General features: G+C 38.8%; 1 protein-coding gene across 4 annotated transcripts in view; it reads right to left on the reverse strand.

The window, feature by feature from the left end:
• ADCY8 (adenylate cyclase 8) overlaps positions 1 to 26,714 on the reverse strand; it is a 261,431-nt gene that overhangs the window by 68,647 nt on the left and 166,070 nt on the right. For all 4 annotated transcript variants that reach the window (XM_077942879.1, XM_015145995.3, XM_015145994.3 and 1 more), the window contains one exon: positions 14,834 to 14,934. In XM_077942879.1, coding sequence (XP_077799005.1) covers positions 14,834 to 14,934 — 101 coding nt within the window. The remainder of the gene's footprint in view (positions 1 to 14,833; positions 14,935 to 26,714) is intronic.

Consider the following 26,714-nt stretch of genomic DNA (forward strand, 5'->3'; position numbering starts at 1 on the left):
AAAGAGGTAACATTGGGTTAGGCTGTGAAGGTTAAAGAGAAGGCTTGCAGATAGGGAAGAGCAGGGAGCACGAGCAAAACATCAGAAGAATGGGAGTGACCAGTGTCTTCAAAGTTTCCCAATAACCCAGGGAGTGTGGCTGTGCTCAGGAGCTTTGTCCTGTAGGCAATGTGCGGAAGGAAGTAATCAAATCTGTGTGTTTGAAAGACAACTGTGGTGGGAGGTGGAGGATGAAGTGAAGAGGAAACGTGTTTAGCAGATTTAAATAGTTGAGGCGTGAGTTAATGAGGGAGGAACACAGGACCAGTATAATTGGAGAATGCAGGGAAAGATGTGGAGGTATATTAATATGTGGTTTGTATGTATGTGTAGGGGGTATTTGAGAGAGGGAAGTCATTAAGGATGTCACTAATGTCTTTCCGTTGTAACTGGGTAAGTGCAGGAAAAGAAGCTAGTCTGTACAGGAGATAAGTTGATAAAGTTGATTTTGGACACAATGCATGTTTGGTACTTGTGGATCATTCAGTTACAGATATACAGATGTCCAGGCAGTGAGGGACAATTGAGGAACTCTAAGGCTGGAGGGAATAGGTGGTGATTGAAGATCGAGCAATGGAAGCATCTGCCCAAGGATAGTGTGTACAGCAAGAATCAAGAGGACCCAAGATGAGCTGTGGGAGATGTTAATGGGCTGGAAGAAGAGAAGGCAGCAAAGGGAATTTACGAAATGTGGTTAGATAAGCAGGAGAGCAGGAGTGCATGGCATTGTGGCAGCAGCAGGGGGGATAAGAAATTCACAAGGAAAGAGTAATCAAGAATGTCAATTTCCTCTGCATGGTGAAGCTACCTTAAGACTGTAAAGTGACTCTTCCCACAGCTTCAGCTATTGTTGGTAGAGGTTTTGTTTTGTTTTTCACTGGCAAAGTTTTGATTTTATGGATCACCTTGACAAGAAATCTCTGTAGGAATTCTATATAAGAACAGAAGGTTGGTGCATCAGTGAGTTCCCAGAGGGCTCTAGGCAGATGGGAAACTTCCCTCCAAACAGGCTGGAAAAACACTCCCTGACAACACGCCATTATTTCTGGGCACCAGGGGAGATAAATGAAAGGGAATGCAGGTGGATCATTTCATCAGGAAGTCCCATGAGAGAGGGGGCCAATTGCAAGCCTCATATGGCTCAGTCACAGGAGGCAACCAACCAGGACAAAAATGTCTCTTTTCAAAGTGTGAGGCAGAAGCAAACCAGGGAAAGGCAGGTTTGAAAGATGCTCAGCTGGAGCCTCAAATTCTTACATGGCCACCACTGCCTGTGGACCTCCGCATGGCATACAGGGCCTTGAGTGTCTGCTCTTGGCTCTTTCCTGCCTTTTTTTTTCCTCCCTCACCCTTCTGCACCCCATGGTCTGGGCAATGTTGAACTATGTGCAGTCTGCCCCCAGTGCTATGCACCTTCTTCTGCCTTATGGGCACTTAACATGGCATGTCCTGTTCTTCATGTAAGGCTCAGCTTTCCTTTGGATTCTTCCATGACACCTGGCATAGGGCTGAATACACAGAAGGTGCTCAATAAGTATTCATTGACTTATGCTTTTTCTGGGAAGAGAAGACTCTGCTCCTCCCCTCAGCAGCCTTCATAGGGAAGAAGACTTCCACCTACATGCCCAGACTATTCCTCTGCCTGCTCACTGTGTTTCTCCAAGGAAGGAGGAAGGGCGAATCCAGAAACTGTCGGAGGTGCTCAGTGGACCTCATTTTCCTTGGAGGGCAGGGTCATTGTTAAAGGTCAGTGTTTATGCATAGTTCAGATGCTTATATTCTCCTCCTCTTCGATCCACTGAGACGACAAGGAAGCCAGAGCCTTGATCTACCCTATGGGAGGAGGGCTGACCATCTTTTCTCTTTGGCCGGGGTATCTCTGCCTTTAAAGAAGAAAGCCCAGGTTGGCTTAACCCTGGCTCTGGGCACAGATGGCACCTTCTCAGGTCTGCCTCATTCACCTTTGGCACTGGTGGGTGTGCGCTGGTTTGTTCTTTGGCAGCATCATAGTGGAAGATCTCACACCAGAGTTTAATGGTGGGATCTGAAGGCCAGCAGAGAAGAGATTCAGGATGGAGGCCATGTGGTCTCTTGACTTTAGCCACATTTTGTATACCAGCTTTTATCATAGTTTTGCATAGGCTACCTGGGCAATTGTTTGGAAATTTATAAAATTGATGTTTTTTTTCCCCCATTTAGTGATTGAACTTTTGTGTAATCTTTGGCATGATGGGGAGTTCATCAGGGTATCTGCAGGGCTGTGTGGGAGGATTTGCACACAGAACTCACCTGAGTGCCTGACACAGTTTTAAATGACTTTCTTCTTGGTTTGCTGTAAAAGGGAAAGGGAGGTGAAAAACAGGCAGTGTGCTCCAGTGGCAAGAGCAAAGCCTTAAATGTTTGAACCTATAGTTCTGAAGCATAACTAGTAGTGCGGTCATGGGCAAGGTAATTGATTCCTCTGAGAATTACTTTTTAACCTGTAAAACCGGGATTTTTTTAAGCCTACGTTTTAAAGGAGGCTCTGAGATTAAACGACGTCATAAAGTAGTATAATACACATTTAAAGAAATGTTAGTTCTCTTTCTCTATTCATCATGAAATTCAGGATATCAAAGGCACATTAAAGTTCTATGGCAAGGGTATTAATTACAAGAATAGCTTTTAAAGCAAAGGTATTAGCACTGTATATTAAATTTCTCTGGAAATCTCTGCGGCAGTTCCTCAGCATTCATTTATTTCTTTACATGTAAACATTATAACATCAGATTGCACATTTTATCTAATTATAGAGCCACTCAGGCGTCCAGGAGTTCTGAATTTGCTTTTGCATTGTTGGTGTGCATAAGAGGCAAGGAAAGCTTTCATTTCTGAAATCGAGTCTCAAAAGGAATGACAGGCTTTGCAAAGTTCTATCCAAATCATTTCTAGACATTAAGTCCTAATTATTCTCTGCAGTCTGTCTTTAAAATGGTTTGTATTGATATTGTGATTTGACATTTGCTGGGAAGGCAGGAATCAGTGGGATGAGTGAACAACCTATAGCAGCTTGCGGTGCAATAGGAAACAAAAACTCAGGTTATACTGAAAGATGGCACTTGGACAACACTTTAGAATCTACAGACTCGATGAGTGCAATAGTGTATTTGATCCTTGCAGCAACCCTGAAGAAAGATATTCTTAGCCCTTTCAACAGATGAAAATACTGTGACTCCAAAAGGGAATTTACCAGAAATAGGCTTGGTTAACTTAATTTTTACTGCAGTCTTGGCACGTGAGCATTATCATTCCCATTTTACAGATGAGGAAACAGAGGTTTCAGAGAGGTTAAATATATACATATAGGTAGTATAACGCACAGAAAATAATAAGACCCAGTGCCTGCCTCTTTCCTTCCTCCTTCCCTCCCTCCCTCCCTTCCTTCCCTCTTTAGGTCACTATCTCTCTCTCTTTTCCCCTTCCCTCCCTCTGCCTGCGTCCCTGTCTCTCTTTCTGCATCTTTGTCTCTCTCTCATCACCACATGCAAACCAGATACATTGTTCTATAGTCACAAGAAGTATTTTCTAGTCTTTCCTTTGTTTACCCTTGGAGAGGAACATCTGTGGGCATGTGGAAATTAAAGGAAAGAGCTGGGTAAGCACTGTCTCTCTCTCTCTCTCTTTTTTTTTTTTTTTGCCAGAGTCCATTAATTTTTGCTTTGAGGGCTAAGAATTAGCTGTGGTCATATGAGTAGAGACTGCCTCATCTGCCAAAAAAATCCATGACAGAAGAAATGCGAGTGAAAAGCACCCACCATCTGTTCAGTTGCAAAGCATCAAACAGAAACAAAATGAGTTGGAGAGGGAACCAGCACGTATTAAAGAAAGTGTTTGCTGTGTCTGGGGTAAATGGGCCACCCAATTCCCACAGCATATGGATTGTCTGGTCAGAGTTCAGCTTCCTTCATTGTCAGGATTTTTCTCTTCACTAGGTGAGGTTGGGGTGTGGGCTGTATTTCAGTTATGGGCTTCACCTTGAATTCTAGAGTCAGAGACTCCTTCTGACTAGCTGCTGCGTGAGGGTCCAGGTCTCTTCCCCCTGAACCCCAGGAACTAGGGCATCAAGGCTTGCTCCCCTCCCCTGCCCCCATCACACCACCTGGAAAGAAATCCTGTCCAGGCCAGCTGGGAAGGCTGAGGCTCGTTTCTCGTGGAGGACAGTGGCCCCTTCTTCTGTCCAGTGCCAAGTACAGATCCTCGGGCTCATCCTGGTCTTCTCCATCTCTCTCATCTCCCACATCCAGTCAGTCACTGTGAACCATCAACTCTCTGCCCTAAATATCTTAAAAATTCTTCCTCTTCTGTCCACCCTTCTTCCCACTCTCTTGTCCTTATTATTTCTTGCCAGATTTTTTTTTTCAGTTGCCTCCTAATTGGTCATCCCAAATCCAGATCTCACTCCCACCTCTCCACCATCCCCATTCATGATGATCCTTCTAAACATGAATCTGATCACATCATCTCTTTCATTAAAAATGCTTCAATAAAGACTCCTCTGCCAACCAGTTACACTCCTTAAAGAGCTTCACAACTTCTACCCTCCAGAATGCTCTATTCCCAGCCCTTCCTCCCCTTAATTTTTCTCAGGCTTTTCCATGACCTGGTGAGCTCCTTTAGGAGCCAGGTGAGCTGTCACTGTCATCTCCTCTGGGAAGCCTGCTCCAGAGGCAAAAGGATTATTTTTGCCTCACCGCAACTCCTGCACATTGAATCCCAGCTTACACCTTGCCCATCACAATAGTCATCACCCCATATGATAGCTGTTCGGCTAATTGTCTTTTAGCCCTACTAAAAACTTAATATTATAATATAATTATATTATATTTAATTAATATAATATTATATTATATTAATTAATTTAATATTATAATATAATTAGATTATAAATAAATGCTACATTGTTTATTTTGTTCCTCAATTTATTCCAGCTTTAGCCCTTGGGGGCTCTTTTGTTGGCTCCTGTGTCCCTTTGAAATACTCCCATTATCATGTATATGTGTGTGTGTGCATGTGTATGTATGTATGTTTTAACACATTCTTATTTTCTGGCCCTATGAGATAGCCAAGGCGAATCTGGTGTATTTCCTGCCCCACTGTTAGAATCAGACAGTTCTCCAAGGATCCTTGGTTCCTTTTATTGGATATTGGCATTAGAAACCAAGATGTGAGTGGTAGATGTGCTCATTACCACTGAGGTGTCATTGTTTCCAGGCCCTCTCCACTGACAAAGAAAGGAAATGTATGTGTATATTCCAACCTGTGCATATAAACATATCTATAAATATTCCTACATGTAATCATCTCTACCTATATTAAGCTATGCATGAGTTCATACCGATGTCTCCAACTGTAATCCATTACCACAAGGATCTTTCTAACTTTCTCCCTTTGCTTGTATGTAAACTTCATTCCAACAATGAGAAAACTGACTCCCACCATCTGCCATTCATTTACACAATTGTTTAGTTCCAGTATACACATAAAGGTGTTGCAAATTCTTAATCCATGCCTCAGTGGGAAATTCCTATATCAACTAGAGTACAGTGCTTAAATGCAGTTTATCTTGCCTTTAATCCTACAAACTTCTCTCATTTTCAAAGCTACTTAGTACACCGTTTTACCCCCCACATCCCCTTCAGGGAGGTTGCTTCATACACTTTTAACACAGATTCTTTTGTCACAGTCTGATTCCATCATGGGATCCCCTAAACTCCTAAATAAAATGTTTTGAAGCCTGTATATGTTAAAGTTCATTCTCTGTGCTGTAAAGTTTTATAGATTTTGATACATGCGTAGTGTCAGGTATATACCATTACAGTACACCAAATGAACCACCTTAAAAAACATGCTGGACTTCATCTATTTAATTCTCCTTTCCCTCATTTCCCAAACTCCTCTCACCTAATGATCTATTTACCATTTCTATAGTTTTGTCTTTTCCAGAACATTATATAAATGGAATAATACATATAAAGCCTTTCAAACTGGTTTCTTTCACTTAGGAATATGGCATTTAAGGTTCATTGATGTTTTTGTGTGGCTGATATCTTGTTCCTTCTTATAGTGGAATCTTACTTCATTGTCTGGATATGCCACAGAGTTTTTGTTGTTGTTCCCTCCAGCAAATGGTATTGACAGTTATTTATTTATTTACTTATTTATTGATTTATATATTAGTCATTGTGCTGGGTATGTAGTGGTAGGTCATTGTTTTAATTTAAATTTCCCTTATGGCCAACGATGTTGAGCATTTTTCACATGCCTATTTGGTATCTGTGTATCTTGTTTGGTGAGTTGTTTGTTTAAATCTTTTGTCCATTTAAAAAATTGGATTGTTTTTTAATTGTTGAGTTTTAGGAGTTCTTTGAATATTTTGGACGCAAATCTTTTCCCAGGTACATATTTTACAAATATTTTCTTCTGGTCTGTGGTTTGTGTTTTCATTCTCAAAACAGTGTCTTCCATAGATCAGACATTTTAAATTTCAGTAAAGTCCAACTTATAAATTTTTTCTTTCATGGATCATAATTTTGGTGGTGTGTCTGAAAACTCATCACCAAATTCAAAACCAAAATTTTATTTATGTTTTCTTCCAGAAATTTTATACTTTTGCATCTAGGTATATAAACCATCTTGTGTTAATTTTTGTGAAGGTTTAAGGTCTGTATATAGGCTCAAGTTTTTGCATATGGATACCCAATTTTTAAATTTATTTTTAAATTTTACTTTAAGTTCTGGGATACATGTGCAGAATGTGCAGGTTTGTTAAATAGGTATACACGTGCCATGGTGGTTTGCTGCACCTATCAACCCGTCATCTAGGTTTTAAGCCCTGCATGCATTAGGTGTTTGTTCTAAAGCTCTCCCTTCCCTTGCCCTCCACCCCCGACAGGCCCCGGTGTGTGATGTTCCCCTCCCTGTGTCCATGTGTTCTCATTGTTCAACTCCCACTTATGAGTGAGAACATGCGGTGTTTGGTTTTCTGTTCCCGTGTTAGTTTGCTGATAATTGGACATCCAATTTTACCAGTACCATTAGTTAAAAGGAATAGCCTTTCTCCATGGAAATTTCTTAGCATCTTTGCTGCAAATCAATTGATTATATTTGTATAGGTCTATTTTTGGGGGTTTCCTTTCGGTTCTGTTGAGCGATGTGTTTATTCTTTCTTTAGCATCATACTGTAGCTTTATAGTAAGTGTTGAAATGAGGTAGTGTGAATCCTCTAGCTTTGTTGTTATTCTTTTATGATATTGTGTTGGCTATGCTATATCTTTGTCTTTTCCTACAACCTTTAGCATTGGTTTGTTGATATCTATAAAATAGCTTGCTGAAGTTTTGACTGACAATGCATTGACCTATAGATCAAGTTGGGAAAAATTAACATCTTAACAATATCAAGTCTTCTAATCCATGAACACAGAATATTTCTTCACTTATTTACATCTTTGATTTATTTCATCAGTGTTTTGAAGATTTCTTTACACAGATCTTATACAAATTTTGTTAAATTTATATTTAAGTATTTCATTTTTGGTGCTATTGTAAATAATATTGTTTCTTTAATTTCAGTTTTCAAGTTAGATTGCTGATATAGAGGAAAACAATTGACTTTCATACATTGACACGGTATTCTGTGACTTGACTATATTTGTTTGTTAGTTTTAGAAATGTTTTGGTGGATCCTTTGGGATTTTCTGTATAGAAAGCCATGTCATTGGTGGATAAACAGAGTTTTATTTCTTCCTTTCTGATATGTATGCCTTTTATTTCTTTTTGTTGTTTTGTTTCAATAGCTAGGACTTCCAAGATTATATTAAATACAAGTGGTGAGAATGTATTTTTGTTTTGTTTCTGATATTAAGGGGAAAGCTCCAGTCCTTTACCGCTAAAGATGATGTTATCTATAGCTTTTTTTTTTTTTTTTTTTTTTTTTTTTTTGGGGAGATATTCTTTATCAAGTTGTAGAAGTTCCCTTCTATTGCTAGTTTCCTGAGAGTTTTTAACATAAATGGACATTGAATTTTATCCAGTGCATTTCTTTGGCAATTGATATGATGATACAATTTTCCTTCTTTAACTTACTAATATGGTGAATCACTATTGTTTGATTTTAGAATGTTGAATAAACTTTGCATACCTGGGAGAAGTTCTGTTGGACCAGGGTGTATACTTCTTTTTACACATTGTGAGATTTCATTTGCCAATATTTTTTGAGAGGTTTTATGTTTATGTTTATGAGATATTGGTTGGTAGTTTTCCTTTACTTCAATGTTTTCGTTGGGTTTTTGTATTAGGGTAATATGACCCAATAAAATGAATTAGAAATTGTCCCCTCTCCTTCTATTTTCTAAGAGGTTATGGAGAAGTGGTATTGCTTTTTCTTTAAATATTGGTAGAATTCACCAGTGAAACGATTTGGGTCTGATGTTTTATTTCTTGTAAGTTTAAAAATTATTGGTTACCTTTATTAAATAGATATAAGGCTATTCAGATTGTCCTTTTCTTCTCATTGGAATGTAGATAGTTTGTGTCTTTCAACAAATTGGTCCATTGCATCCCAGCTATCAAATTTATGGACACAGAGTTGCTTGTAATATTATTTTCTTATTTAATGTCCATGGGATCACCAGTGAGAACCACTTTTTCTTTATGATGTTGGTAACTTGTGTCTTCTTTTATTTTGAGTAGCTTGGCTAGAGGTTTACCAATTTTATTGATATTGTCAGAGAACTAGATTTTAATTTTGTTGATTTTCTTTATTGTTTTCCTGTTTTTAGTTTTATTGATTTTTGCCCTAATTGGTAGGATTTATTTTCTCCTTTTTGTTACAAGATTAAATTGCTTTTTGTTCTGTAGTTTCCCAAGGTAGAGGCTTAGATTGTTATTTAGATCTCTTTTCTTTGATAATATATGCATTTAATATAAATTTCCCTCTAAGCACTGCTTTCATGGCATCCCACAAATGTGGTAAGTTGTGTTTTCATTTTCATTTAGTTCAAAATATTTTTAAATGTCTCTTGAAATCTCTTCTTTCACTCACATGTGATTGAAGAGTTTGTTATTTAATCTCTAAGTGTTTTGTAATTTTCTAGCTATCTTTCTATTATTGAAGTTTAACTCCACTGTGACCGGAGAACATACTTTATGTTATTTTTCCTCTTTTAAATTTATGAAGGTGTGTTATGACCCAGAATGGGGTCTACCTTCGTTACTGTTCCATGTGAGCTTGAGAAGAATGTGTTTTCTTCCACTGGGTGGAATAGTCTATTAGTATTGATTAGATAAGTTCAGGTTATCTATATCCATAATGATTTCCTGCCTACATGATGTGTTAATTACTGACAGAGGAATGTTGAAGTCTCCAACTATAATAGTGGGTTTATTTATTTTTCCTTTCAGTTCTATCGGTTTTTGCCTTATGTAGTTTGACATTATCTTGTTAGGCACATAAATGTTCATATTGCTAATTTTTCTTAGAGAATTGACTTTTTAACCACTATGTAATTTCCATTTTTATCTTTGACACTTTTCCTTGTTCTGAGTCTATTTGGTGTGAAATTAATATAGCTACTTAAGTTTTTTTTTGATTAGTGTTAGCATGGTATATTTCTTCATTTCTCTAAATTATTTGAGTCTATATCTATAGTGGGCTTCTTGTATACAACATCTATTTGGGTCTTTTTTTAATCCACTCTGACAAGCTCTGCTTTGTGATTGGTATATTGAGAACATTAACATCAAAAAATAATTAATTTTATGCTTGGTTTAACAGCCATCATCTTTGTAACTATCTTTTTCATCCACTGCATTTATTCTTTGTTCACCTTGTTTGACATTCTCTCTGATTTTGATTGAGCATTTTATATGATTTAATTTTATTTTTTTCTTAGCGTATCAATTATATTTATTTCTTTAAAAAACTTTTTCTAGTGTTTGCTCAAGAACTTATAATATGTATTTTAAATTAATGTAACTCAACCTTCATACTACTTCATGTGTAATGCAGTTACCTTAAAACAAAGCATTCCCAATTCCTTCCTTATGTCCCTTGTGACATTGCTGTTGTTCATCTCACTTTTATCCATATTTATAACCACCAAATACATTGTTAATATTGTTGCTTTAAACAAAAAATAATGTTTTAGATCAACTAAGATTAAGCTCAAAACATTTTACTTAACTTCATGTATTTTTTCTCTGATGCTCTTTCTTTATGGAGATCCAAGTTCTGATCTCTATTATTTTCTTGCTGTTTGAAGAAATTTTTCACATTTCTTACAGGGAATGTTGGCTAAAAATATAAATTTTTTTCTGAGAAAGTATTTCTTCTCTACTTATAAAGGATATAGAATTCTAGGTTGATGATTTTTCTTTCAATACTTTAAATACTTGACTCCATGCTCTTCTTGCTTACGTGGTTTCTGACAAAAAGTCTGATGTAATTGTTATCTTTGTTCCTTTATAGGTAAGGCAATGTCCTTCCTTCTGGTAAGATGATGTCCTTCACTGTGGTATCCTTTAATATTTTCCCTTTGTCTTTCCTTTTCTGCAGTCTGAATACAATATCTTTCTTTTGGTGTTTATCCTGGTTGGTTACTTTTATTTAACCAAAGTATTTAACCTTTAAAGTTCTGTGGTTCTGTGATTCTGTGGTTTGTTGTCTGTTATTAATTTTGGAACATTCTTAGCCATTATTACTTTAAATATTTATTTTGCTTAGTTCTCCTTTCTTCTCCTTTTGGTAATCTAATTATGCATATATTTCTTCTTTTGAAATTGTCCCAGAGTTCTTGGATGCTTTGACCCATGTTCCCTGCCCAACCCCCATTCACTTTTTTTCTTTACATTTCAGTTAGGGAAGTTTCTATTGACATATCTTCAAACTTACTGATTATTTCCTTGGCCTTTCTGAGCCTACTGATGAGCCCATTGAAGGCATTCATTATTTGTTAGGTGTTTTTTTTTTTTTTTTTTTTTTTTTTTTTTTTTTTTTTGAGACGGAGTCTCACGCTGTCGCCCAGGCTGGAGTGCAGTGGCGCGATCTCGGCTCACTGCAAGCTCCGCCTCCTGGGTTTACGCCATTCTCCTGCCTCAGCCTCCCCAGTAGCTGGGACTACAGGCGCCCGCCACCGTAATTTTTTGTATTTTTAGTAGAGACGGGGTTTCACTGTGGTCTCGATCTCCTGACCTTGTGATCCGCCCGCCTCGGCCTCCCAAAGTGCTGGGATTACAGGCTTGAGCCACCGCGCCCGGCCTTGTTAGGTGTTTTTAAATTTTTATCCTTTCCTTTTATTTCCTTTGATTCGCTCAGAGTTTCGATCTCTGTTTATATTGCCCATTTTTTTCTTGAACATTGTCTACTTCTATTAGAACCTTTAATATATTAATAATAGTTATTAAAAATTCCCTGTATGATAACTCTAACACTGTTATATCTGAGTTTGATTCTGATGATTTCTTTGTCTCTTCTTTTTTTTTTTTGGTATGCCTTGTAATTTTCTGTTGAAAACTGTTCATATTGTATCAGGTAATAGAAGCTGAAGTAAATAGATATTTTCTGTGAGGATTTATATCACTCCGGCTGGGAGTTAAGCTATGTTTAAGGTTTGCTATAGCTGTATGTTCCAGTAGCTTCAAATTCTTCTAGAGTATTAGTTTCCCCCCTTGATGTGGGCTTCCCTATGTACTCTTCCTCAGAAAGAATCTGTGTCTTGCAGTTCTTTCAGCTGTTAGTATCCATGGTTAGTATACAGGGTCATTGTTGGTGTGACGTTAAGGTATGGAGAAGAAGGCTCTGTCAATCTTTTTAATTTTCTTTTTGACTTAAAAAATGATGTTCTTTCTTTCACTTTCTATATCTCTCTCTCTCTCTCTTTTTTTTTTTTGAGATGGAGTCTAGCTCTGTCACCCAGGCTGGAGTGGAGTGGCGCCATCTCAGCTCACTGCAAGCTCTGCCTCCCAGGTTCACGCCATTCTCCTGCCTCAGCCTCCCGAGTAGCTGGGACCACAGGTGCCCGCCACCATGCCCGGCTAATTTTTTATATTTTTAGTAGAGATGGGGTTTCACCGTGTTAGCCAGGATGGTCTCAATCTCCTGACCTCATGATCCGCCCGCCTCGGCCTCCCAAAGTGCTGGGATTAGAGGAGTGAGCTACCGCGCTCGGCCTCTATATCTCTTAAGTAAGTAATTTTTGCTGTGTTTATGTGCTGTATGTTCTCTTTTGCTGTCTTCATTTCTGAAATATATATATATATATATTTAAATTTTTATGTATTTCCTGAGTTCTCTTTCCAAATGTCTAAGTTTTTCTAATTTTGGTTAGGTTGTTATTTCATGTCTTGAACCACATTAAGTGCCTCAGCTCCTTTTAAAAGAATAGGTTAAAGTTTTGATATATTTTGTGGGCAAGTCTTTCTGGAGTGCTTTCAATGACTACAAGAAGATTATTCTACTTGTTATTCTCTTATTTTTTATAATAGCTTAGTATAGGATTGCCATCAATATATTTTGTTGCTCATTTTTGTGTAAAACACTTCCCTGAACTTTTAGAAATAGCATGGTTCAGGATTGTTTATTTATTTATTTTTTAACTCTATAGAGCTTTCTCTTTGGTTGCTTTCATGTAGTGTTTCAAAACATGATAGCTAGAATCCCTTCCCACTTTAACCTGGATAGCCCTTATTGTAAGTGATTTTGATTTCACTCACACAGTTCCTTTCAGGGCTTTATCATGAGAGGGAGATTAGATGATCAGTTTCACGAGTTCATAGTGTCTTGATGGTTCCAGCTCTTCAGGCCTTTCAAAATGTTATTGGATTAAGCAAACTCCTTCCCACTTTCATTTGCTTTCTTAATTTGGCTCACAGCACTTCTCAGTGCATGTTTCCTGGCTATGTTGAGATAGATCCTTTTGTTGCCCGGTGTGACATGCCCAGTACTTCTTTCTGCTTTCTACCATATAGGTACTGATATCACACACATTTTGGGGCCATTGGGGGATTGTTGCAACCCACTTCTATGTTGGAATGTTTGGTCTATCATCCTTTTTTGTTATAAATATAGTCTATGAGGTTTTGGTTTTGCTATCTAGTTTGTCAAATTTGTAAGAATTCTGAGACATTAAGAAATGTACCATCTGTGCCATCATCTTCCTGGAATCCCCTCTCTCTTTCTAATGCACCCTGCTAATTAGGGGGAAAGTCAAGCATGGCCAGCCCTTGCATATTAGTTATCTTGAACATCCTTCTTCCACAGCATCATGCTACAATCTTCCTAAAAATCTCCTGGGGTTCCTTCCTGCCCTCAGGATCAGTTCCAAAGTCTTTAACATAGTTATGAACATTGAACTTCTGCTGATTCTCTCCTTTTTCAGCCATAGTGTCTACTATACTCTTGCACAAGCCCTTTGCTATAGGCTCTCACATTTACTCACTATTCTATAAACACAAGGTCTTTCTCACTTGTATGACTTTGCCAGAGCAGTTTTCCAAATACAATAGTCTCCTACTTTTTTCTCTCTCATCTTACTCAACTCAAATCCTTTTCTGCAAATTTTTCCTTGAAGTCATGTGGTCAGAATGAATCACTGATTTTGATGCAAAGCAGTCTTGTAACTAAAAGCACAGACTCTGTCTCTGGGTTCAAATTTCAGCTCAGATATTACACAGACATGTGACCTGGGATAAATCGTCATCTACAAATGGGAATTGGAATGCTGCCTCACTCATCAGTTATTTTTGAGGCTTTTTGAGACAATCCATGTAAAAGATGTAGTACTTTCCTGGCAGGTATAAGTGTTTAGTAACTGGGAGCCATTGTTAATGTCTTTGTCACCTACTAAATTATGTCTTAGAGGTTACAGAACCTCTTCTTCCAAAACTGTATCATCCTCAGGGGCTATAATGTTCCTTTGCCTGTATTAAGTATTTAAAAAACATTTGTTGATTTTTTTTTAATCATGTGAAAGGGGAAAACTCATGGTAAGTATAGGAAGAAGGCAATTTAGCTGAGAAAAGAGGTAGGAGCTAGCTTATAGTTTAGAGGGGATGAAAAAGCATGGCTATTGGATTAATCCAGAACTAGCTTCAAATCCTGGCTAGAGCATCTATTACCTGGACAATATGCGTCTAATAGAGGGTTGAGAACCCAGGCTCTAAAGCTAGTCTTCCTGGGTTGAATCTAGGCAGTGACATCTTGGAATGATGAGATCTTAGGGAATTTATTTCACTATTATGAACCTCAGTTCCCTCCTCTTTAAAGTGAGGATAATCATGGCACCTACCTCATGAGGTTGTCATGGGGATTCCAGAAGCTTTTGTATGTAAAGTATTTAGAACAGTGGCTGGCCACAAACAGGTGTTTGCATTATTATTAAAGTGTTGATTTTGCAGACCCAAGGACGTATGATGCTGTATCTGTGAATGAATTATACTAACAAAAGCACAAGTAAATGGTGATTGACGTTCTTATACTTATTTTCTGCATTCATGGGTGTCATGTCAAATAAGAGTGGGGCCTATTTTCATTTTGGTTGTTTTTATTAAGATTGGGAAAAAGATTATTGTCTGGGCAGAGTTTTGAGATTATTAGCAGAGTAAGACAACCAGAACAGACATTGAAACAGTCAAACGTTTTGGTATGGGTCCTGGACTCAGTTATTTGAAATTCCGATCCTTTGAAAAGTCAGCTGGCTGACTCCAGGTGAGGAATCTCACAAAGATATTTCACCGGATCAATTAGTTCTTTCATATTTACCTTGAAGAAGGAAGCAAACTTTGTATTGCCGTGATAAACAGAAGAACGATAAATGCACAGACCAAGTTTGACTTGAACACTTCATCCCTCATTTGAGAATACTGTAATTAAAAAAACAGAGAATGAGTTACTTTGCAGCAGAGCTGGGTTTTGGAAGAATTAAGTTTTAGTGATATTTGAGGTTGAGGGAAACATCAAGAAGAAACAAGACAATTAGATTTTTTTAAAAATTAAGAATAATTCATATCTTAATAAAACCTTCACAGAGCATTATCCCCATCCCTCCTGCCAACTTTCCAGTGAGAGCCCAGGAGTAAATACAGTGGGAGGGATACTTTGTATGAGCTTATCCAGTTCTTCCCCTCCCTCTGAACTAACATTATTTTAACAGAACAGAAGAGCGCACATCCATATATGCAGCAAATCAAATTCGCATTGACTTTTTTCATGAGTAAACTTAAGTCATTTAAGGATCTTGTACTGTTTTGTGTTAAGTTTGGGAACACAGGGAAATGTTTTACCAGGAAGTCTTTCTGCCTCCTTTTCTTATTAAAAATAAATTCTCAGGCTCTTAAAATAGAAAATAGCCTGAGAGATCTCCAGCTAGTGCAGCCGTTTCATTTCACAGAAGAGAAACCAAGACTAATAGACCAATATGCTTGATGCCCTTCTGTGTCTGCTCAAGGCAGCCCTGGGGAACGGTGGTAACTTTATTTTGATTATCCAGAGTACTCAGTAATTTCATTGTCTAGCTTTAAAAGCTTCTAGAAGGTCAGCACTCAATGCGTATTTGCCTTACTTCTGCCTAGACTCTTGAACCATCTTGGAGCTACTAAGCTGGGGAATATCTACTTCTTCCAGAAGGTGGGAAGTTTTTTAAACTGAAAAAGACCTTAGAATTAGCCTAAACCAAGCCCCACATTTGACCTTAATGAGAGAGAGGTCTAGTAGCCAGCAGGTTATTTTATTTTTGGGGGACAGAGAACTAAGTGTCACTTTGGAACTTTGTAATCCCTGGTTTGCATTTCATGGTTACTTCATACAGGAAGCTGGCAAATAGAGGTCTCACAACATCTTAGGCTCCATGTCCACAATACCAAGACAAGGTTTCAGTCAGGTCAAGAAATAGTAAAATCAGTCCAATCTGTTGTTGATATGGTGTTTGCAATCAACAGTTACATGATTTTTATTCTCTTCTGACTTCTTGGTGTGGTCTGGGTTTTAGACTGAACTCCGCTTCTCAGTGTCATAGCTAAGGTTTGGAGAATATCCTGCAGTTGTTGAGCTCTCTGGGTGAAGCACCATGCTGTTTAGAGACTGCACAGTTATTGCTTTTGCAGGCCAGTGCTTTTTCTACTCTCCAGTATTAAGGCCTCTGTCCACTTGCTGACAACCTGCTTGTTATCTGGAGGGGAGCCAGGAACATGGCTCTGAAGAATCACTCTAAGCCATCCTCAATCCTGATAAAACCACAGAAAGCCCATATTATTAATAGTTATCAATGGTGCTACCCAAGAACAGGTCACAATCATAGAGGCCTACCCAGAGCAGCTCGAAAGTTATTTAGCCACAAAACAGTTAATTCAAAGAAAGATAAATGTTTGAATTCCTTCTAACAACAAATTACAGAGGATCTAATTATTCTTTGTTGGCTTACTGGTTAATTTTTTTTTTTTTTTGAGATGGAGTCTCGCTCTGTTGCCCAGGCTGTAGCGCAGTGGTGTAATCTTGGCTCACTGCAAGCTCCACCTCCCGGGTTCATGCTATTCTCCTGCCTCAGCCTCACGAGTAGCTAGCATTACAGGTGCCCACCACCACACCTGGCTACTTTTTTGTAATTTTAGTAGAGACGGGGTTTCACTGGATTAGCCAGGATGGTCTCGATCTCCTGACCTCATGATCTGCTTGCCTTGGCCTCCCAAAGTGCTAGGATTACAGGCATGAGCCACTGCGCTCAGCCATCTTACTGGTTAATTTTAAACCAGCATGATTGCATAGATTTGATAATGAACATTTAAAAACAGCAGTAATAATAATTTTAGTGTAGTTAATCAGTACACTAAAATTCCTCCTTTTCTTCTTCTTCTTTTTCTTTTTTTGGGATGGAATCTTGCTCTTGTCACCCAGGCTGGAGGGCAATGGCACGACCTCGGCTCGCTGCAACCTCCGCCTCCTGGGTTCAAGTGATTTTCCTGCCTCAGCCTCCCAAATAGCTGGGATTACAGGCACCCACCACCACGCCTGGCTAATTTTTGTATTTCTAGTAGAGATGGGGTTTCACCATGTTGGCCAGGCTGGTCTCAAACTCCTGACCTCGTGATCCACCCACCTCGGCCTCCCAAAGTGCTGGGATTACAGGCATGAGCCACTGTGCCTGGCCCTTTTCTTCTTTTATGTCATCCATCATCATCATCATCATCATCATCATCATCATCATCACTTGTCATCATCACTATCATCATCACAGCATCTTGGACTTGTAATTGACCATTGCCTTCCCAATTCAGAAATCCGTTTCATAACATTCTTGATGTCTACTCAAAGGTCTATTGATTATCATCCCATGACCTTCTCTGCTTTATCTGGGAAAGTGGGTTTCTTTTCTCTGGTCCTGAGCAGGGCATCTCAGGATTCCAAACACCCTCAACTTGAACACTCAGATCCTGAGCCTGAGAGCTCATTCCTTTGTAAAGGCTTCCTTTCCATTATTGACCCATGATCCTATGAAAAGATCCTTTCCTATAGATCCCAAGCCTGAGTCTCTGTGACTCCTTTCATGAATGTTTTTTACTGATGACTTAAAAAATGTTACATTATCATCATTTGTCCAGACTAAAGTTGCAGAAGATATTATATTTTCAATTTTCTTCAGATGGCAAATAGGGTGGAGACAAAGTATGAAGACTTACTTTGCTTTTAGATCTGTCTTTATTTTATTGTGAGCAAAACCAATTTCCTTGAACCTCACTTTTCTCATCTGTCAAATGGGGACATTAATACAGCTCTTAAGTTTGGCATTAATGTAGTTCATAAGTTTGAAGCATTCTATTATTTTCCTGTTTGAACTTCAGTGCCTAGCATAGTCACATAAAAGAAGAATCTTATAATATTTGTGAAGTTGACATCATCAAATATAAAATACTGGGTTTCAGAATGTGGTGCATTGTTACTTTGGAAAAGCAAGGAGAGCAGGACTTCGAAAAGAAAATTCCTAATTGGCTCAGAATGATAGAGTATTGAGATTGAGTAGTGATTCATTTCACTTCCTCCTGACTTGTAAAGGTCTGAACACTCTGGCTCATAGCTTTATTAGGTTAGTTGTGTGCTTATGCCTGCCAAAGTTAGAGACTCCTTGTCTCATCCCTGTTCTCTCCTCACCTGGCCCCACTTATCCTTTTATATCTTAGTTGTGAGCATGAACTAATCAAGAGGTAGATTAACTGGGTTTGAATCCCAGCTGTAGCACCTATGGACAAAATCTTTAAGCTTTCTATGTCTTAGTTTCCTTATCTAGAAAATGGATATAATAATAGGAATTATCTCATAAGGGTTACTGGGAGAATGAAATGAGGTAATATGTATAAGATGCTTAGAACAGTGCCTTGCACATGATAACCCTATATAAATGTTACCTAGTGTCAATCAATTAATTATACTTATTTTATTTCTATACTTTCATCAATGTGAACCTTGCCTTTTCAACGGTGTTGCCTTGCAGGATGCTGTCTTCTATTCCTCTGTACAGTATTGTACCTTGCACTCAGCAGTGACCCCAAAAGTGTTGTTGACCGATTTTTCCACCATGTTATAAAAGATTCTTCTAAAGAAATTATGATCTCATGTGTGTTTTTTTAACTCGGAAGAAGACTCCATTCTCATTATTCCCCTTGCTTCTTGAAAGATTACCCACCACCGGGTAGAATTCTTAACTTTTATAGGATCCTTAGGAAAAGTGTTCTTGGAAATGACCTGTGAACCCTTATAATTTACTGAGCCCTTGGTCTACAAGAGAACTTGGCAATCTCTCTCACACACACACACACACATACACACACACATATATATTTTTCAGATAGGATCAGAAATATGAAAGAGCTTGTCATGGTCAGTTGGTGGCAAAATTCAGACACTTGGAACAAATTACAAATACTTCCTTGGAGATCTTAGATTAGGATTTGGAATATTATTATTTCTCAATCTTTAGGGTCTTAGTTGATTCAAAAAAGGGTCAAAATCTAGGGTAAGGAATTTGAATAACAATGACTAATATCTAGTGCAAGGCTGGTGCTGTGCTACGTGCTTTACATGAATGTTCTCATTTAATTATTACAGGTCTTGTTTATCATATCCTCACTTTGTACATAAAGAAACTGAGGATTTGAATAACTGAGCAACTCAATCACACCTTCACAGATTGCAAATAGAGAATCCAAAGAGCTTTGCTCAAGAATGCAGGGTCTCACTGGCTACTGCTTCCTTGCTGTTTTCAGAGTAAGGCTATCTTGTTCATAGATGCATGATCAGATTTCTTGGGTATATTTCAGTGATGCAATTTATAATACAAAGAAAGGGAATGTGTTAAAAATTTGAGTCTATGTAAATCTTCGTTAGAATGAAAGTGAAGCATATAGGCAAAGAATGGATATTAGAAACAGCCTAAGAATTAGTTTAATAAAATGCCACTGCTATATTTTCCTGATTGACGAATGAATCCTCAGCATAATGCAGTGCAAAATAATGAGCCCCTTTTTAGGCCAGGATGGGTGAACTGATAATAGGGAAGAAAACAAAAGATGGTAGATTTTATTTAAATGCAACAGAAGACGAGTGACCACAATCTTCAAATGATAAAGAAATCATTTCAAAAATGAAAATTCCTATTTGATTTGATGAAATTCAGACTCGTTCCTTCTGAGGAAGTGGAGCAGGATAAACTTGTGTTTCATTTTGTTCATGTCTGGGGATTCTGGCCCTGAATTATCTTGAAAGACATATTCAGAAATGAAATTATAGTCCTGAGGGTCAGTGGGTTTTTAGATCCACCACAAAGAAGCTGGGAAACCCCAGTCTGATCACAGAAAAAAAAAAAATCTATTTCAGATTCCTTATCCACAGAGAGATGATCAGGGAAGTTCCCTTACAGAGGTGATGGACAGAGCTTCCAGCCTTCCATGTTTCCACGCCTGGGATAGTCCTAAGAACTCTTCCTAGGTGAGGGGGAGGAAAACCACAGTGCTTTCCTAGACTTTCCATTTTGACTGTAAGCTAAAAGGCACTGAACAATTCTTACGTTTCTATAAGATGTAGAAGATGCTTATAACTAAAACAATTATCTAGTTAATTGCCTAAACTATAACTGTACTCTGTCTTTTTCTTTCTTTTTCTTTCTTTCTTTCTCTCTCTCTCTCTCTTTCTCTTTCTTTCTTTCTCTCTTTCTCTCTCTCTCTTTCTCTCTTTCTTGACAGACTTTCACTCTTGTTGCCCAGGCTGCAATGCGATGGTGTGATCTCGCCTCAACACAACCTCCGCCTTGCGAGTTCAAGCGATTCTTCTGCCTCAGCCTCCCATGTAGCTGGGATTACAGGCATACGCCACCACACCCAGCTAATTTTTTGTATTTTTAGTAAAGACAGGGTTTCTCCATGTTGGTCAGGCTGGTCTCGAACTCCCAACCTCAGGTGATCTGCTTGCCTCAGCCTTCCAAAGTGCTGGGCTCACAGGCGTGAGCCACTGTGCCCGGCCACTCTGTCTTTGTATCAAAGATTGTAGGTGAGATTATAGAATCTTCTAGATGGAGTGAATTGTAATTGTTATCTTGCTCCAACCTTTACTAATGCCAGTTTAACTCAGTAATGTCTCTCAGGTATGAGCCGTTAACTCCTGCTTGAATATTTCCAGTATTGGGGGAAATCAGCTCCTCACTTGGGAGCCCATTTCATCTTTGGATAAATTCAGTTTGATGAAAGAAAATTTTCTAGCACATCTTTTATTAGTATATATTAATATATTTGTAAAAGAAAATTCTCAACTGGGATAATCTGTTCATTTTGCGTTAGTGGATGAAGAAATTTAACCACTGTTCTGTTGTTAAATTCATGCATTCTGTAGCATGGCAGTAGCCTAGAGCATCCTTCAAATAGACCATTTGGACTGGAAGCAGTGGCTCATGCCTGTAATTCCAGTGCTTTGGGAGGCTGAGGTGGGTGGATCGTCTGCGGTCAGGAGTTCAAGGCCATCCTGGCCAACATGGTGAAACCCTGTCTCTACTAAAAATACAAAAATTAGCTGGGTGTGGTGGTGTGCACCTGTAGTCCCAGCTACTCAGGAGGATGAGGCAGGAGAATCGCTTGAACCCAGGAGGCGGAGGTTGCATTGAGTCCAAGATGGCGCCATTGCACTTCAGCCTGGAAGACAAAGTGAGACACTGACTCAAACAAAACAAAACAAAAAACAAACAAAAAAAATTTGGATAAAAGGCATAATTGCAATGAGACTAAGTTTCAGCAATTTTTAAATTTTGAAATAGGCCGTCTTCTCTATCTTGGTTCCTACATCAATAAAATTGTTATTAAGAGCAATTCTATGAGTGACAGGTGAGTGTGCAGAATCTCTCACTGACATACTTCTTCCCAAGTAAACTGACCTTTGAACAAATGTGGATTTAATCATGTTAAGTTGACTCACAAGGCAACATGCTAACATGTATTTAAGATTGACGGGCTCAGAAGTGCAAGGCTGGGAGAACACCTGCCCAGGGGTGACAGAAGACCCCAGGGTGGTAATACATTTCCTAACGTTATGCTCTTCCTTGGTAGTGGGGTTAGACTGGGCACATGAGAATTTCAAGAAGAATTTTTAAAAACTTTCCAAACCACCATTCTTCCAGCTCACTCTCCCCCAAATCTTCCATTCTTGGGAGGAAGAACTCTTCATTTCTTGAGTGGTCCAGCCCCCCACCCCCACCCCCAGCCATGGAGAAGCCAAAAGAGTGGTAACTATTGCTATATTCTTTACCTAGAAGTCCCTGGTTGTAGATGATAATGATGTCTACACATGAAGCATTAAAATTGCTTCAGTGATCAGGTCAATGGCCTCATAATTCTGTAATTCTATATTACACCATTATAGGTGAAATTGGAATTCCTGACTCAGAAAATGCTGGCTTTATGGGACAGGAGCTAATTGGTCTGATTAAAAAATACACACGAAATGGCACTTGATATCGTTTGATTACCTAGAGGGTGGTAGAAACAGCTGTAATTTTGCAACGTAATATCAAGATAATAAAGGAGTCTTATAAGGCTACTGTCCTGACTAAGGGATGGATTTCTTCCCTAAGCCTCTTTGAAACCTGTCCTTCATATCTGAAGGAGGAGGCCAAGGTATTCATACTATGTTGGGACTTACTAGAGTGGTAAAAACTCAAGAGGAGCCTGATGCTATAACAGAATAAATCTTTAAAAACTATTTTAATAATAAGATCTTGAAAATGACTAGGAGATACATGATTTAGAAAAATGAAAAAGAAAAGCTGAGACCATTTGGTTCATGCTCCATGTTCCCATTTCTGCTCATCTAAATAAGACATGGAGTGGTTCAACAAATTCTGAATGTCTCCAAGACAAAAATGCGCATTTTGCTTATTAGCTAATTCCAGAGTCCAACATCCTAACCCATCAGAAAATACATTCGTTTGCTTAGCCTTCTTTTCTTTGCCCAGATTTCTCCTTTATTGTTTTATTCTAATCATTACAACTCCAATAAAAGTTGATGTGATGAAGTAAGAAACATTTTAGAGTTTATGATGTATTTTTCTTGAAGTTTTTAAAGCCTCCATTTAACTTTGATTTTCTTTATAAATGACAGAAAAAAACTGAGAGACATTCTGGACACAGCTAAGAACCAACTGTACTCAGCCAAATAATTATCTAAAGATTCTCTTGTGTGGCAAATCCTTGGTTTTATGTGGCTGCTAACGGAAAAAAGTAACATTAAATGAATGTTTTTGAAAATACTCAGCACAGAACTTGGTTCATAGTAAGCACTATTTACAATAATTATCATAATATAAAACTGGCAAAAGCTTAGTTGTGTGTAACAAATGAAGCTCATTCAATTTCAGTTTTGTTTAATATGAATTTGATCTTTTTTTTTTTTTTTTTGGAGATGGAGTCTTGCTCTGTCACCCAGGCTGGAGTGCAGTGGTGTGATCTCAGTTCATTGCAACCTCTGCCTCCTAGGTTCAAGTGATTCTTGTGCCTCAGCCTCCCGAGTAGCTGGGATTACAGGTGCATGCCACTACACCTGGCTAATTTTTGTATTTTTAGTAGAGGCGGGGTTTTGCCATGTTGGCCAGGCTGGTCTCGAACTCTTGACTTCAAGTGATCCACCCTCCTCAGCCTCCCAAAATGCTAGGATTACAGGCGTAAGCGACCACTCCCGGCCGGGTTTGATCATTCCATGAGGCTATTTCTGGCTTTGTCTTCTCTTGAGCCATTTTGTCACGAAACTACCTCCTTGATGCTCAAGCTAATCAGCCATTTTTGGGAAACACAGTTCAAGGGTGGTTCAAGGACTCATCATTCCTTCTCCCACTGGCCTAAGAGAAAAAGTGTTTCACGTGTTCATGTATTCACTTATTTGATTCTTACATGTTCATGGATAGCTAGGGTGATAGAGTTGCCTTCGTTTTCAGGCTACCTTTATCAAGATTATGTCTGTTGCCAGAAACATGAGGTGGATTATTTGTATATGTGTGTGCCTACATATGTGTACATGTGTGGATATTTGTGTGTGGGAGGGATATTTGTTTGTGGGAGGGGAATGAATAGAGGATAAAAGAAATGTTCATGGTTTTAACTTTTTTTGTTTTGTTTTGTTTTTGCCTCTAAGATGTATTTGCCATAAGCATTATTGTATAACTCCTCCCTTGCAACCCCCTGGCTGCATCCTTCATGAATTTCAAACTATATGAAAATCAGGTGCTTAGAAGAAAGACAGGATTTTTCAAGGTGTGGCAGAAGTAGTAGAATAGCTTGGGAGTCACAGTGAACTCTATTTGAATCCCCACTCTGCTGCCTTCTATTACTGTGGGTCTTGGAAATGCTGTTCAAACTCTCTGAAACACCCTTACCTGCCAAATAGTACGATTAGTACCTCCATAAAGGACATTGTGACACTTAAGTAAAATGAGGCAAAACATTTAAAATAGTCGTGATATGGTAGTAAGTGATCAACAAATATCAGTTTCCTTGTCACATTGCTGCCTCAGTTGCAATTCATTGCAGCCTCCAAGGCACTTAAGTATTACCTGCATTTCATCTGCACCACCTTGCAAAGTGGCCATTATCATGCCCAGTGTTAGGATGGGAAGTTCCCAGATCACAAGTCAGAGTGTAAGTTCCCAGGGCACAGAAGCTGTGGCTTTATGTCTTCCTATATCATCTCAGTATAAGATGCCCAATGGAGTGGACACAAACGGAATCCAAACCAAGTAGACTGAATGCTCTGAGCTGTTCCTGATGGACTCCCCAATAATCAACAGCACGAATGCTCTGAGCTCTGTTGGATGCACTCCCCAAGAATCACTAGAGTGAATACTCTGAGCCATGCCTGATGGACTCCCAAGGAATCACAAGAAGTGTGGACAGAAAGACAGTCTTTTGCAGGAGCACAAAGAAACCCATGCGTGAAATATCTAATCCTCAGCTGGCTTGTCCTCACAGGAAGAAAAGCATGGCCTTTGGGAATGATCAAACACCAATCATCCTTGAAGACAGAAACAGAAACAATCTTTCTTACCTTTTTTTTTTTTTTTTTGGAAAATAATGATAATAAGGATCTTAGAATAATCAAGTCATTTAGAGAAAAGACAAGCAAATGACACCTACAAATTTAAACACATCTCAGAGGCCAAGGTGGTCACTGCTTGTGCTCCTGTGATCCTGGGAGATTGATGGAAGCACCTCTTCCAATGAGTTACAAGGCTGTACTTGCTTAGATTAATGAAGGGTGGAACCCTGGTACCCTGGAATACAAGACACATTAAGATTGGCCCTTCCCACCACCATTTTCAATGAAGTACTGTTATTATTTATTTATTTACTATTTATTTATTTATTTATTTTAGAAAAAGCTCTAGGAGAAGTGTGAGATTTATCTTAAAAAGGGTCTTGCCTTGTGCAGGTTTGGGTTGGCAGAGGATTAATTAGAAAGACAAGGGAAAAGAAAGACTATTGCATTTATCCAAACTTCTGTTATATGAATATTGTGCCATTTAATTTTCACGACAACCCCTAAGGGCAGACAATCATACTCATTTCAATGAGATCAAGCCCCTTGCTTCGTATCACCCAACCAGTAACTGGTTGGAACTGGATTCAAGTCAGGAATCCAGTCTATGTTCTTTCCTCTGTCTTTCAGCAAAGACTAAATACTGGTGAGCAAAATAAGGATTTTATATATGTGTGTGGGTATCCGTTTGAGTGACAGAAAGATATCAACTTGTCATTACCCATTATTGATCAGTAAACTAATCAACTGTCCTTTATGCCCACTTCTATTTCCAAAGTGGGACTTGAACTGAGGTCTAGTCGATTCCAAATACTGTGGCCCTGAAGCCATTATTAGCCTCATGGAGCCATCTCCTCTAGATTTGTTAAAAGCTATATTACCCTTGAATGAGGATCTGGGGACTTTTGATGTAAGCTGATCTCTGAAGACATGAGACAAGTGACCAGCCTGAGTCTCACGCTCAATCAAGGAGGACAAAGAAAGATGGCCAACAACCTAGAATAACAAAATCCAAAAAAGAATGTCTACCAAAATGCAGGTCTTCTTGCCAAATCAGAATCTTGGGGGCAGAGTGACGGGATGGTACCTGCATTTCAAACGAGATCCCCAGATGATTCTTAAGTTTGAAAGCTCTTAGCCTGAGATGAAAAGAGTTTTAGTACATAAATTTGTCATAAGGACAAAGGATGCCTTTTCTCGAAACAATTAAGAATCAAGAGGAAAAGTATCAGCATTAAAAGAAGGAAGGAACTTTAATCTTCCTTGATATGGCTTGATTATAACACTTTACCCACAAAAATGCCCATATCCAAAGCATAGTTACCCAATCAATTTTGAAGTATATATTAAACATATCTTAATCTTTATTCAAGATGAGGAAGTCACCTTATTCTAAGGTGATAACATTTTTTTTTTTTTTTTTTTTGAGATGGAGTCTCGCTCTGTCACCCAGGCTGGAGTGCAGTGGCCGGATCTCAGCTCACTGCAAGCTCCGCCTCCCAGGTTTACACCATTCTCCTGCCTCAGCCTCCCGAGCAGCTGGGACTACAGGCGCCCGCCACCTCGCCCGGCTAGTTTTTTGTATTTTTTAGTAGAGACGGGGTTTCACCGGGTTAGCCAGGATGCTCTCGATCTCCTGACCTCGTGATCCGCCCTTCTCGGCCTCCCAAAGTGCTGGGATTACAGGCTTGAGCCACCGCGCCCGGCCTAACATTGTTTTTTGAACACTTAGCTTAATGAAATAATTCCAAATAAGTGTTCCTATGTTATTAAGCTCCCCTAAAGGTTTTGGGCTGGCTACTCTGCCTTGGAAACATCCATAAGTAAATGTAATTAATTGTCTTCCCTATCCTAAGCCTAATTCAGTGTCCTTTCCTAGAAGAGAAGTGAGGACCAGAGGCTGAGAAACATCACCTTCTTGTAAGTGCTCTGAAAATGGAAGGGCCCAAGATAGGTGATCCCACAAAAGGTTAAGTTCCTCAGTGTGTAAAGAAGGCTCACAAATCAAAAAGACAAAGGTGAGCACTGCAATAATAGATGGGCGATGAAGACAAATGTGTAAATCATACCATAAGGTATGAGAAACGTG

This window comes from Macaca mulatta, chromosome 8 (assembly GCF_049350105.2).
Source record: "Macaca mulatta isolate MMU2019108-1 chromosome 8, T2T-MMU8v2.0, whole genome shotgun sequence".
Lineage (NCBI taxonomy): Eukaryota > Metazoa > Chordata > Mammalia > Primates > Cercopithecidae > Macaca > Macaca mulatta.